The sequence below is a fragment of the Acartia tonsa genome, chromosome 7, assembly GCF_053477335.1.
Source record: "Acartia tonsa isolate MP-2025a chromosome 7, ASM5347733v1, whole genome shotgun sequence".
Taxonomy (NCBI): Eukaryota; Metazoa; Arthropoda; class Copepoda; order Calanoida; family Acartiidae; genus Acartia; species Acartia tonsa.
In genome coordinates this window covers 24,924,016-24,939,183 of record NC_137266.1, presented here as the reverse complement: position 1 = coordinate 24,939,183, position 15,168 = coordinate 24,924,016, and the positions used below count along the sequence as shown (strand labels likewise).

At 30.4% G+C, this 15,168-nt stretch overlaps 1 protein-coding gene across 1 annotated transcript in view; it reads left to right on the top strand.

Moving 5' to 3' along the window:
- Positions 1-15,168, top strand: part of LOC145324468 (uncharacterized) — a 30,624-nt gene that overhangs the window by 14,082 nt on the left and 1,374 nt on the right. The window contains exons 9-15 of the mRNA XM_080167055.1: positions 299-391; positions 2,523-2,585; positions 3,200-3,367; positions 3,946-4,056; positions 4,760-4,945; positions 13,751-14,168; positions 14,675-14,875. Coding sequence (XP_080023181.1) covers positions 299-391; positions 2,523-2,585; positions 3,200-3,367; positions 3,946-4,056; positions 4,760-4,945; positions 13,751-14,168; positions 14,675-14,875 — 1,240 coding nt within the window. The remainder of the gene's footprint in view (positions 1-298; positions 392-2,522; positions 2,586-3,199; positions 3,368-3,945; positions 4,057-4,759; positions 4,946-13,750; positions 14,169-14,674; positions 14,876-15,168) is intronic.

The window sequence follows — 15,168 nt, the reverse complement described above, 5'->3', positions numbered from 1 at the left end:
TTGTCAATTGTTGTATTCTTTCTACTTTACTTTACCTAAACTCTTACTCATCTCTCTCTCTCTCTATCTATCTATCTTTTCTCGTTTTTCATTAATTTTTCTAATACAATTAATATACTTTTTAAGTAGAGTAGCAATGTAAACTTTGAAAGATTTTTTTTAGTTTAAAGGTTTAAAAAATTAGATGAGGTGACTGGCGGGGGGGGGGCATATTTGTTTATTGGTGATTCTTATGACAATTGAAGAAATAAATTACTATAATGAAATCAAGACATTTAACTTTATATTTAATTTTCAGGTAAGATTGTTTGACCTGATTGCATCCGTGAGTGAACTGGAGGTACAGATGAAAGAGTTGGAGGATTTACAGGGACAACTCAGCGTTGTTGAGGTAAGCTTAGTCAAAGTTTGGAGAAAGAGGAAATTAAATTTTTGCTAATTTCAATATCATAATATGAAAGGAGAAGACTGTCTGTGTGTTTTTTATATATGCATTAAGAACCCTTTAACTTCATGGACAATAGATTCTTCTCTCCAGTACATGAGTTTAGGTCAGGGTCTTATTTATTCCTGTGGACGGTAGCAAATTTGATATTTTTTAAATCCATAATTTTTGTTACCTTTTGAAAGAATTTATTAATAAGAGGGCATCCCAGCATAGAACCAACAGGCAAATGACGATTGATTTTATATTGTTGGCGATTGTTCATTAGTCAAATGTTTTGCTTAGTTCAAACTTCCATTAATTTAAAATGTATAATTTTATATATAGCAGTTCAGAAATTTACGTTTCTCCCTGACGGTTTCTTACAAAAGGTCATACAGACAGACATTTCGAATAATAGAGAAGCTTTACTACGAAAAAAATGTCAAAGATTTGAATAAATCTATTAATCTTGGCCATTAAAATTTACCTGAAAATTGTCACGTTCCTGTTTGCATCAAATTTCATTCATTTATTTGTTGTCTCTCAAGAATAAATGTATAAGTATAAATGTATAACCCAGACAACTTCATAGCTCCAGTGGTGGGGACATTTTTTGTCTTTTTAAAAATTGCTTTCTGTTCTTTCCTAACAACTTGGCTGTTTTAATTTCCGACGCTTTTAGCTGATATTCAAAGACCCAATTGAGAGTCCCCACATGCAGTTATTTATCCCCTGCCCCATCTATTATTTTACTTGTATTCTCAGAGACATCAGATAATATGCCAACTTTGGCATTTTTACAATTCAAGCAAAAAGAGAACAATTATATCAATACAGAATATGCTACAAATTAACAAAAGGGAAAAACAACAATAAAGTATTGTACAGTAAAAAAATATACCTAGTAAATCAAAAGAAATTAAGCACAATTATTGGCAGTATTGCAAGGAAAAAATGACTTAGAGTTGTAAGAAAGTGGTGGACGGATATGACATAGTTTTTGTGTTGCTTCGCTCCTGACAAGAACTATAAACACAAAGTAAGCCCTGAAGTAAAGTTAAAACTTTAGAATTGCTACAAAAAATAATCATTCCTTTAAATAAAAGAAAAAATACATATGCTTTTAATGTTTTGATTGTGCAATCTATGAGATAAAATTAAATTAGGCAGGACTAACTTTCAAAACTTTCATATCCCCCCCCCCCACCATCAACAAAATTTGTTATTGTTGTAAAGTAAAATTGGTCTTTAAATAAACTGATAACTCATAGTGTTTTAAAATTTTCAAAAAGAACATAGCATTTACTTTAGGTATAGTGTATTTTGTGGCTATACATGTTTCATAATAAAAAATGCTATATTAGTCAATACAGGAGGTTTACGAATATAAAAAAAAAACATTTGCTGTGAACAACCTTATAGATGAATAGCTTGGATAATTTTGAGTATGTCTTTTTCGAGGGGTTTAGGGTCCGATAAAAAATCGCAACCCTTAGAGGAAATTGCTAATTTTCTGCAAATTTTTAACAGCTGAGGAGAAAGAATTAGGTAGTTTTGCACCAGGGATACAGGGATAGAACAATAAATTATAACAAAATATCCCCCCAAAATATTATGGTTATAATCCTATATTATGTAGCTTGTAAAAATTAGGGGGGGGGGGTGGTAAGGGGTGTAGAATAAATTAACAGCCATTGTCCTTTGCTTTCCTGAATGATGTAGCAAAATGGGCAAAACACAACATTTTTATCAGTCTAAACTGATCTATGTGCCTATTAATAAGTATTTTGTCATAAAGGTGAGCTTCATAGTGACTTTGGTGTAATAGATAACGAGGAAAATTATGTTTATCAGTAGCACAGCAACAACAAGATAATCTTAAATAAATTTTGAAGAAAATATGTACATAATCTCATCTCTTGAGACATTACCAAAGAAGAAGCTATTCTTATTGATTAAAGCCAGGGTTCTAAAGGGATAAAACAATGGCTGTTTGGACTCTCAATTTAGTGAACCAACCAATCAGATTCAATAAAAATCAAAGCCAATGAATAAGAAAACCTTATTATTTCTTTAAGAATTGTAATTATTTCAGTTTCTTCTTGGTAAAATTGATGATCTGGTTACTGAAACAAAGAACATTGAAACAAGCATTGAGGTAATTATTATTTTTTACTTACTAACTACCAAACTTAACCTAACCTAAATCTAACTAAAGGAATTCAAATAAATGAAGATGATTAAAGTCCATCCACAGATTATGACGTCAAACGATAGAATAGCCAATGAGAGGCCAGTATACACTGTAATTGACAAATGGTAAAATTCATGCTGGCCTCTCATTGGTTATTCCATCGTTTGACGACATAATCTGTGGAGGGACTTTAATCATTTTCCAAATAAATGAAAATTTTTGCTTGCAGTTCGCTTCTATATTACCCAGGGATCTTAAATGATAACACATTGGCCGATAAATGTAAGAACATTCTAAATACTCCTATTGTAGTTTTGAATTATTGGTTGAAAAGTGGAAGCATTGCTAAGTTGAATCATCAAATTATTATTTGATAAAAGTACACGAAGTATTTAAACAAACGAATGGGAGAACTTGTTTTACCAAAACTTTGGGCACCAGATGGAAAAATTAATGTCAGACCCTCACTCTTTTCTCGAGCATAGTCAAACAATGAGGGAAGTATACTGGTACCCAAAGTTTTATGCTCTAATGTCGTTTTAATTGTCAACATGTTTTAATAATTATGTATAATCTAGGAGTTATCCTCAGAAAGGCAGACAGACAAGCAGAACCTGTTAGTGGAGCTGTCACGCGCCAGAACCTCGCTGATTAAGCTGGAGGGCGAGGCTAAGCATAAGAGGACAGAGATGGAGGCATTCATGAAGCACAGGAGGAGGAGAGTCGAGGATATCAAAATGTATCAGGTGACGAATAAATCAACTTCATTTTTGGGGGAAAATAAAAAGAATAAAATGCTTACTTTGTATTAATTCTAATGCTATTGTTAAGTCATTGCATTAAAAGAGATGAAGTGAATAATTATATGAGAAGGGGGGTGTATCCTCCCCTTAGGTAAAATTATGGTAGGTGGATACACCCCTGTTGGTGTGCGCCCCCCTGATACAACGCCCTAAAACAGCCATACACACCACACCCCTGGCAAAGCTTCTTTTACGCAACTGAGTGAAACTATAGCATGAATCTTGATTTGTATTTTTCTATCTAAAAACTTTGAGAATAGTCCGTTTCGTGGCAATGCCCCTTAAGGGTCATTTCGTCCTATTTTCATAGTAGCTTTTGATAGGTTATTTTAGGTTAGGTTAGGGTTGGGTTAGTTGATTGCCCCGCAGGGTTAGAGCCTCCCGCAGGTGCTAGAAATAGAGGAAGAGCTATTGTGAAAATACGACAAAGGGACTATACCCAAAACCCAAATCTTAATAATCTGATCAATAGTCCAAAGAATGATAAAACAGAATACAAATTTTAAAAATATTTAATTTAGGGTATTCTGGTTGATCTGGAGGTTTGGTTGGAGGATGTTTTGAGGCAGCTGAACGCGGACCTGAGGCTAACAGACCTTAGAGTTGTCAAGGATCAAATCAGAGGTTGTCAGGTAAACTTTTTTTTCTCACAGATTTCTATAAATCTTGATGGCTAAAATTATATGCACAGCACATATAAGAGGATAATTTGTTGTTTCCTACATAGTCCAGAGAACTACAATGAAAATTTTCAGCCATCGTCCAGAGTTTAAAATATGTTTTATAATATTCAGATATACCTAAAGATGATTTAGATTTATGACAGCTGACGAATTTTTTTATATCAATTATCTTATTGGAAGTATTGAAACAACTCTATTTTTACGATGCTGTGAGTATTGGTGCAAAAAAAATGACGTAACAAAAAAAATTAGCCAATGAGAGGCCACTATAAATTTTACCATTGGTCAATAATGGCCTCTCATTGGCTAATTTCTTTTGTTACGTCATATTTTTTGCACCAATACTCACAGCATCTATTTTTACTGGTAAATAATAAACTGAGGAGTTAAAATTAAAATCATCAAAAAACCTCATAATAATGTGTGCTTATCTCCATGTCTAGCGAGCACAAAACCACTACACCGCTACCCTTCTATTTTTAATTAGATTAAATATATCCGATATATAAGTATAATAAAAGAACATAAAAGTATCCAATGTAACCTAACCTAACCTGATCCAAAGTTAAGCACAAACACACAAAAATTTTGAAATTAATTCAAAATTTATTTTACTCGACAAAGCACAAATAATCTTATTATTTTTTAACAGGTTTTAGAGGAAGATTTGCGTCAACGTGTGGACCAACTATCCGTACTTTCCGGCAATATTTCCGGCCTAGCCGGAGCGCCGGACGTATCCGGCCTGGCTGAGGATATGACCGGCCGGCTGGCGCTGTTGCGCGAGGCAATGGCGCGCACACAAACCGGTCTCAAATCACGTCTCAGTAGGCTACAGGTATAGGATTAAAACAACAGCTTTTTGGGGGTTAATGTGGCTAGGGTTTTGGGTTCGGTTTTTTATATATTTCCATTTAAACCCACAAAAATTTGACACTTTTAGATTAGATTTTATTTGTATTGTCCTAGGGTAAAAAAATCCTTTAAATTTGAAACAGGTGAAGTATAAACATTAGCTGTAATAAAACCTTACTTCTTTGTATGTGCTATTATATGGTGATGGTGTTAATAAGTGGAATCACATAAAAATATATATATACCTAAGTTATAGGTACACTTATATGAAACAGGTTTTCCTATACATTTTCATGTGATTTCAACTTATGTAGCATTAGAAACAAATATTATTCCTTCCATATTCTATCTGGTTATGGTGTTATTTTATACAAAAAAAAAAGAACATTTTCAATTTTCAAAAACTTTGCATTTCTTTCATATTAATTAAATTTTAAAATTTAAAGACACAATAAGATAATAGAATTGAAATTGTTCTGAAATTAATGTTGCCTTGTATGTAAAGTTAATTGGTGATGGTTAATATTAAAAATTGTATTCTTTGATCATATTTTATAACTCTTTCATTTCATTTTTCCCTTAAAACAGTCCTAAAGCACAAAAATTTAATAATATCATGTAGTGTAAATTTTAAAAATCCGATCATGAGCTGATCATAAAATTTTTGTATATTTATAAAATTGATATAAAATGCAGTAAAATAAGTAATATAATTCTAAAAATTTTCACATAAAGTTACCGAAATGACATATTTTGCTGCATGATAATATCAAAATGCCTATTGTTAGTTAGATACATGGATAGATTATTGTGTATAGGGAAGCTCTTTTGCTGTCTTACTAAATGGGAGACTCGCTCGGTAATTTCAATATCATATAAAGAACTGTTCTTTCATGAGAATAATATTTTTTTTAATTCTCCCAATGCACAGTAATCCAAATGTGTACCTAACTGATTGGTGATGGTTACCATAAGCATCTTTTCCTACCTAAACCTCTGATAGTTAACCAGTGATATTATGAGAGAAAAATCCGGTAAATGCCTTCACAAAAACCGGTTTATATTACCAGAAACTTTAAAATATTGTAATAATTTAACAATTAAATGTTAAATTAAAATTACTTGTACCAAACTTTTGACAGTAAAGGCTGCATGCGCGATGTATGATAGTTTTTATTACTTCTTTTTATTCTATTCTTTTTAAATGGCATTTTTATCCTATATTCTTTTAAAATGTTTTTGAAATTTATCCGTTCAAATTTTAAATGTTTTCCTTAATTTTACTTTAACTTTTTGTTAAACCTGTCTTTTTTTCTATGAAAATTGTTATAAGTCTCTTAGGGCTATCTTGAAGCGTACTTAATTTTATTAAAATTTATGAGATTGGTTAGAATTTTTAAAAGATTTCCAATGATTTATTCCCTTAAAGATCAAATTTTACGAAAAAACTATGCAAATAATTCAAAAAGTCGTCGTACATTGAAATAAAAATGAAAGACCAATAAAAATACATAAATCCAACATTTCCATCCAAAGTAAACAATTTTTTACGCAAACTATTTTGTGGATTTTTTTGTGAGGAATATTATTCAGTCAGTGTCAGACAATTATGACTTCAACACTACTCATAAAAAACTGTAAAAAATGCATTAAAATGTGAAAAATAAGGAAATCTAAAAAGAAGGTAAAATAATAAGAATGATATTGTTAATATTTCGTGATATTAGTGTAGGGAAAATGTATTGTTAAGCTTCTTAGTTGGTTTGACAATCTTTTCATTTACGTTTGCTTTTTGCTACACCACATTCAACCTTTTTTTGCAATTTGAATAATAAGTGACCAAATATCAACTATCATAAACAAGGTTATTTACTTTCTAAAAGAGAATAAAAAGATAGATTATAGCATAAGTGTACGCTTATTTAAGGGAATGCATTATTTTTGTAGGTTTTTTCAAAAAAATTTAGATAGAAAATTTTATTTTCAGCAATTTTTGTTTTTAAAAATGTAAAAAATGAGAAAAATATTAAATAAGAACGTAGCCATAGAGTAGCTTCACTTCTCATAAGGAAAGTCACCTTTAAAAAAGTAATCTATTAAATCTATAAAAGTTTCATGATAATGTCTTTGATTCGCCTTGATGTTTGTTGTTATACAGCTTTGTTTTCCAATATTAGGGTAATCATCGACGGAAACTTATTGTAAGTTTCGACAGAATCCTTTAAATTGACGAGTTGACCCTAGATTCCCCCCCCCCTTGTTTCTAACTCATGCAGGACACTATTAAATCCTTCTTTACCTAATCTAAATAATCCAAAAATACTTTTATTTACAAAGATTTATTGTGGTCCATTTTTGTTGTCAGTAAAACTGCCTAAATTTCCCTTTTTCTGACCAAAATCACTAACAATTCTTGACGTCATTCTTCTGAAAAAAAATAATAATTTTCTTCGGAACTTTGTTTGTAGCGCAGATACTCTTTAGATTAGGTTAGTTTGTAAGTTCGGTTTTCAATAATATCATTACCTTCTAACATGAGTGTCTATAAATTGTCTCAATTCTTTATTTTGCAAAACAATATAATGGAGGTTTTGTTATTGCTGCGCTACTTATAGACCATACTGTCCTTGTTGTCTGTAGACGTTATTTCCCTCGCTTTCAATATTTACCAATGCTAAAGTTTATTTGAATTAATTAAATGCAAAGCTGAAGAATCCCTTCATTTTCTTAATATATTTCTAGATATGAAAGGATTAAATATTCTATGAAAATCATTTATTTTCATCCTTTTGCCGTTAATTTTCAAATACTTCACCTGACCTGTATAAAATCAACTAATCGATACATCCTTTTTTATAGACAGTTTTAAAACATGAATTGTCATAATTAAGGCATAACAAAATATTGTTTTTTATTACTTTTGAGAACTTGCTTTTACTGACATAAATTCTCATTAAACCTGTTATTGCTGTGCCACTTAAGGATATAAATGTCCTTGGTTTTAAATCAGTCTAAATATAAAATTACTTCGGTCTATTAACATTGATAATTCAAAGACGCTAGGAGGGGATATTAATTTTATTCAAACCTTGAATAACATACTTTTCTTCAGACATATATTAGAGCTATTCAATGTAGTATAAAAATGTTCCAATTTATAAAGAAAAATCTATCAAAAATGCAATAAACACAAATCTTAAAAGTGCCTCTACGAATTATACATCGCGCTATGCTGCCTTAGGACAATTTAACAACTTTTATTCTTGTTTTTTTGTTCGTTAGAATTCATCTATTTGCTGAAAAAATAAAACGACAGGAAAAAAGTTGTTAAATTGTTTATAAATATATATATTTTAATGTTCAATTTGCACTGTCCTGTTAATAAGACAAATAAAGCAAACTTTAGGTATTGCTAACATAATAATTATTCTTAATATAAAAAAATAAGTTATTTAAAAAGAATAAAACAATACACTAAAAAAGCTCTCTTTGTCTTTTTAACACAAAATTAAGATTTAGTTTCACCTTGTCTTGTTATAGGGATTGTAAATTTATCATTTAAATATATGTATTTATTTATTATCAATAAATATTATTTGCATTATTTTCTTTAATACTTTTACTGTTTAATACTTTACTAACATATTCAATATCATTCTTTTAATTTAGTATTAACATTTTAGAATAAATAATAAACTAACCCTTTTCTTCTCTTTCATTCTGTTTTATTAATATTTTTTTCTAAAAATACTGATAGCCAAGTTAAGCTAGGTAGCCGCACATGTTAAGACTTCTGGTAGTGCCTGCTGATTGTTAATTTATAAGCGGCTGGTTGCGGCTCATTATCTTATTGTTGGTTAAAAACTTCAGCGTGGACTATGGCTGAGCAAAAGTCTTGTAAGGTCAAGGCAGACGGCCTGCCGCTGGGGCTAATCTTAAGAAAATAACAGATTGCTGTTATCTCGTATCTTTTAACGGTTGACTATCAGGACAGTTTTACTGGCTGGTGTCAGTGGATTTTATTTGTAACATTTGCTGAATATTGGTGGCTGGCATGGTTGCAGTTGCCGAGCCCTACAATTACCCTACCTGTAAAAATCTAGACTCTATAATTTATAACAATTAATAACAAACTAAAGGCACTTATTAACCCAATTAGATCTGATTATTTGTGATTTTCTTTAAAATCAATCAAGGATTTTAATAACCATGAGTAGCACAAATAAAGGTAAGATGAATGTTGCAAAAAAATCTTAGTACTGCGTCATAAACAAGGGAAGGCTATAATGACATTCAAATTACTATTATGGAGTTGCTACGCTTTGTAAATCGTACATAACTACTACGGGAATCACCATGGCAAGTTTTTAATCGATTGGACAATTCTAACATGCCTAAATTAACGAAAAGTACTATCCTTTACGAGCTGACGGATAGAAAAGCTTCACTTTCAAAAATGCTTAGAATCGTATTTACTACTACTATTACAACACTTTTATGCAATAGTATTTACCAATAAACTTGGAACATCTTTGCAAAATTGAATACCTGTCAAATTGAATATCTTAAATAAACAAACTGGTAAATATCATTTTTACTTCTGTTGATAGGGATAAGTAAGTAAATAAAAAACGAATAAGCATATATTTGGCCCTAAAAGACAAAATTAGCTTAACATAAAGAAATATGAATTAGCCTATTCTTTTCCCTTCCAAATAGTCTTATGGGTTTAAAATTATCTAAAATTGCCATGTGCACCTCTGCATTTTATCACAAACGCAAAGTATTTTTTACATACGTATATGATTATAGATATCCATCCACTCCCCTTCTTCTGGATGAACAAACTGACCGACAAATGAGTTCCATGTTAGCAAACTAATTTGTCGTCAATTTTTCCCATGTCATAACATAATATCCACGTATATTCTACATCCATTCAAATAAGACACAATTGCAAATAAAATTTTGAGGATTATATGATGCGATTAGTTCAAAGGGGAAGGGAAATTTGTGCTGTTTTAGTAATGATTATCTAATTAAGTAACGTAAAATGTAAATAATTTTTATTTAACTTTATAGCAGGGCTCGGCAGCCTCTCGCAAACTATTTTAAACTTGTTTTTAATTAGACAATCCATAATTTCGGAATTTATTTTTTTTTGCAAACAAGCGGGTTTTAATTTTAGGCTTATGCGCGGCTGAGTCGCGCCGGTGAGCCCTGCTTTATATGAACTTTACAAGAAGCTTATTTACCTATAGAGTAGCTATGCAAATAAATTGCAAATTCTAAACAAAATTATGCTTATAAATTATCATATGATTAATCATAATTCTGAAAAGAAGTGATGTCACATTTCTATAACTATGAATATGTACATTGAGCATAAGATAAGATATAAGTTTTCTAAAAAACATTGACAATAACAGACAATGGGGAAAAAAGTGGAGGCAAAGCGGGTTTACAATTGTTATTTGTCGGTTAGTTACTGTAACAAACTCTTCAAAAGGTTTATCTCATCGTATCGCACAGATGCTATTTTTTGTTTGGGTTGGGGCTACCCTCCCCCCAAAAAAGTCTTAAAAATGGTCGATAATAATAAAAACAGAACCTTATTGGTTTGACGGTTTATGAAATCACGAAAGGGACTATACCCCAATTTTTTTCGAAATACAAGTCACTTGAATAAGTATTTATTACATAAGCTGTCAGTAGTAAAATTCAAAGAGAGTTTCCTTTTTGCAGATTTCAGATTAGTTTGGACTCGCTTCTAAGGCAAACAAGGTGTGATAAATAGATAAGATAATTTCCATCAAGAATAGGGGTGGACATTTTGGGATTTTATTTCCTTTTAATCATGGAATATTTGTGTGAAACTAAATAAAAGTGTTACTAAAACAAGGACAATTTTGAACAAAGTATTGCTGCAATAACAAACTTAGATCATAGGTAAAGAAAAATGTAATGATCATAGTTATTTTGTTTCAGATATCGTTAACAAATCACAGAATATGAAACTTGCATTATATTGTTCTAGCTATTGCTAATTTAATTATTAAAGTTATTATAGAGTAGCTGCGTTATCAAAGCAGGATAGTAGAGGCAGAAATTAGATGAGCAGTAGCTACAAAAAAGTTTTAATAACTATTAATTTATGCATATAAACATAATCAAATCAAATATATGAATAAAGGTCCATGTACCTAGTTAAAAGGAGTGGCTTTTTAACAAAGAAATGGATATAAATTCTAAATTTTAATTTATAAAACTTAGCAGTTAGAAACTGAACCTCAGATGTTATTTTAAAGAACTTAGTTATATATTTATGTAAACTAAAAGCTTGAAATTTAATAGAAGTGAGTTTATATCTTGTAAATTAAGAATTTTCAGAATAACTGAAAACTCTAGGTATTGTGTAAGGATGATTCAAATTTTTCTAAGAGCAATAATTACAAAGAAAACTTTTTTTAAACGTATTTGTATGTTTATTCTAGGTTAGGGTAGGTTAAGAAATATGTTAAAATAAGCCAGAAGGGGCTAGAAATAATAAAAATAAAAAATTTTACTTCGGGAGGGGTCAATAAATAGGTTTGAGGGAAGTACCATAAAAATTATTTTAACATATTTTTTCTTTAAGCTTACAATAGAAAGATTGGTGTTATTTCCGTGCCATGGGGTTATTCAACCAATTAACAACTACAGTTTGTTTTTTTATGAGAACTTTTTTGAAAGCAATTTTACCCCACTTATAGTTATCAGAATTTAATGATTAATGGCTTATTTTCTTCGTTTTTTAAAGCAATTAATAGAACAACAAAAAAATATTTCAGTTTTTATTTAAAAAGTACAGTAAAATCTAAAATTCAAAACTTAGGTGTCAACATCTAAAAATGGTTTTAGCGCATTTTTCTTATGCTCAAATAATCAACCTTTTGCAAGAATGGCTGGTAAACACTTCAAAGTTGAGATATAGAGCTAAAAATGTATACAGATACTATTAGGGACATGTACTAAAACATATCAAAGTTTGAAGGTCATATCCCAACCAGGGAGGGAGTACTGGCCCCCCAAAGTCGACTACAGAAAATCCATTTTTTTAGAAAAATGCGCTAAAACCATTTTTATATGTTGACACCTAAGTTTTGAAATTTAGATTTTACTGTACTTTTTAAATAAAAACTGAAATATTTTTTTGCTGTTCTATTAATTGCCTTAAAAAACAAAGAAAATAAGCCATTAATCATTAAATTCTGATAACTATAAGTGGGGTAAAATTGCTTTCAAAAAAGTTCTCATAAAAAAAAACACACTGTATTTTGAGCCATTCCAAACAAAAAAAAACTCTAATGAATATCAAAATTTTCATTCTGGTTATTTAAAACAGCAAGCTATTGTTAGAATGATAAAGACTTTGCTGCAATTTAGGTTTTAACTGACGTCAAAAAATATGTAGACGGCTTCAAAAAGACAAGAAGTGAAATGCGGGTTGCGATGCGGCTGCCGAGCCCTTATTTCTGCATATTCAATATATAAGCTTAATGATTGTTGAAAATCATTAGCAACATATTAAATCAATTTATATAAAAACGGTCATTCTTCAAAGAACAAAATGTAGGTCCTTTACCTCAAAGTCCCTAGCGAGCACAGATCCCCCCCCCCCTCCTCCTTCTTTAAGAAAAGTAAATTAAAATGGATTTTATCTATATGCTAATCTTGCGTGGCTAACATGTAATCATTATAACGTAAAGTAAAACACAAAAAAACTACGCCTTCCTCTTGTTTTATTATAAATCAATTTTAAATTAAGGTTGGGGGAGTTTCTGTGCTTAACTAGACACTTCAGGTACACCGCCAAAATGTACAAATACAATCATTGTTTGGTTTATACTACAACCTAATCATAATCAATAAAAAAAAACTTTAAGCTTTCTTCTTTTTACAATATTCTTTCATTTTTAATACCATTCCGTAACTTTTATAGCTTTTTATAGTGCCTATAAAAAAAGCCGTCATACTGACCTACCATGAGTCAATTAAAATGTAAATCATTGGTAATTTAGTCTATGTATTTGTTAGTTTTATTGTATGACTTCATTTTTAAAGGCACTATAAGGAGCTCCGTAACTTTGTTTTCATATTTGTGCATGTCAAGTGATTTCTACTAATTTTTATAGCTTTTTTATTATTAGGGTGTGTACAGGGAGGGAGGGGCATTGGACTGTAAATTACACTGGTATAGTGTATAGTCGTTTTATCTTATTTGTTGGATAAAATACATCTTGGTACACTTTGATGAAGTTCTCTTATAAAAAAAATTGTGTCAACTTTTTTCAACCAATGATTTAATTTGTAGAAGGGAAACTATTCTCAATATTCAGCAATATATTTGCAAAAAACGGATTGTACGTCCATTTCAAGTCTTCCACTTTAAATTATGATTATGTTTGTACTTGTTTTTAACATTTTTCGGCATGGTTGTTATTGCCAAATTATTTTACTTATCCCATTATATAAAGTAGTTAGGTTTTTTTTTGCCTAAACTTAATGCTTAAGATTTTAGTAACTACTAACTAATTAAGTTATCCTTTTTAGAGAAGCTCACATAGGGCCTTAGATGGTTAAGGCTATTTTATTTTTGGATCTAACTAAACCTTTTGATGGGTTTAGGCTATTTTCTTCCCCTTCCTAACCCCTTTGAACACAGAAGCTAGTTTATTACAAATTACAATCATAGGCAACGCTTTTTGTTTGTACTTAATAGTTTATAATGAGTTTTTTTTTATTTCAGGAGGCTCTAAAACAACTTGAGGAAGAAGAAAGGCTGAAAGAACAAGAAAAACTTGAAAAAATACTTCAACAAGAACGAGAATCATCACAGCAAGAGGAATCTGAGAAACAAACAACAGAAGTGTCTGTATCTGAAGATAGTTTACCATCCGAGGAAAGTAAAACAGTTGTCGAAAATACATCTATTACAACATCGAGTCAAATTAAACAAGAAACAATTTTGGTAAAACAAGAACAGCCGGAACCAAAGATGGAGGAACAGCAAGGAGTCCAGCGTATAGAACCAGCTGATAGAGAGCTAGAGGGTGCAACACTTGCTACTGATGACAGTGATTGGAATAAAATCCCTGAAAGTTTGCAAACAGCACCTGTTGAACGTACCTTAGAACATCAACTTACCTCTCAAAGTACTTTCCAAGGTATAGTGTTTTGAATTTCAGTAAGGAAGGGGACAATAGTCTGTTTATTAGTCTAGTCCTTAAAGTTTTTATTAACGTTTTCTTATTCGTTGACTTTTGGGACTTTTTTGAATTTTGATTAGTTGAATTTTATATTAAGTGTCCAAACATTTAAACCAATAATCCTTTAGATCCCCATTTGAATTTAGTTTAAGTTGAAAGTTTTATAGAAAGATTTTTAGAATTTTCCGTTTCACAATTTTTATTCGAAAGCTTTGTCGCCAATCTAAAAGAACATTTTAGCTATTTCTTTTTTTTAAGTAGATGACAAATTGGTTTTTCTTGCTATGAAATACATTCTGATGTGTTTAAAGGACTAATAATTAGAGATATTTATGAAATATAAAATATAAAATTTATTAAAAAAATATTTTATAAAATTATTACCACAATTCGGCATTAAGGACCTGTTTTAACATTCTGCTAAAATATGAATAAATAAAAAGTGAAATTATTTTATTTTGTAGGAATTGAGTCAATTAGTGAGACCATGTCAGCAGCATTTACAGACAAAACAAACAAACCCAGTGAATCCATCAACAAACACACTCATCAAGATAAAACAATATTTGAGGGTAAAGCTACTCTCAAAGTTGTCAGAGCTAAAGAGTTGGAGAAGAAAGATTTGATTGGAAAATCTGATCCTTATGTGGTTATAAAATATAGAGGTAAGTTTTGAAATTATATCTAGCAAAGCTTCTCTATAACTAGGGTATGTTGGTACGTCAGTTGTTAAAAATAAATCATTTTTTTCAAAAAAGTTTTTTAAAAAAAAACATTTAAACTATTGAATTATCATTTACTACTGTTTGTTATAGATTTTTAAAAGTTATAATTTGCTTTCATTATCCTATTATACAAAGAAGTAAGCTTTTTTGTCTTTAGCGAAGGATCTCGCTAACAGCTGAACCTCCCATACAGTAAAGCTTCTTATAGGTCCAGGGAAGGTTTTTACCTATTT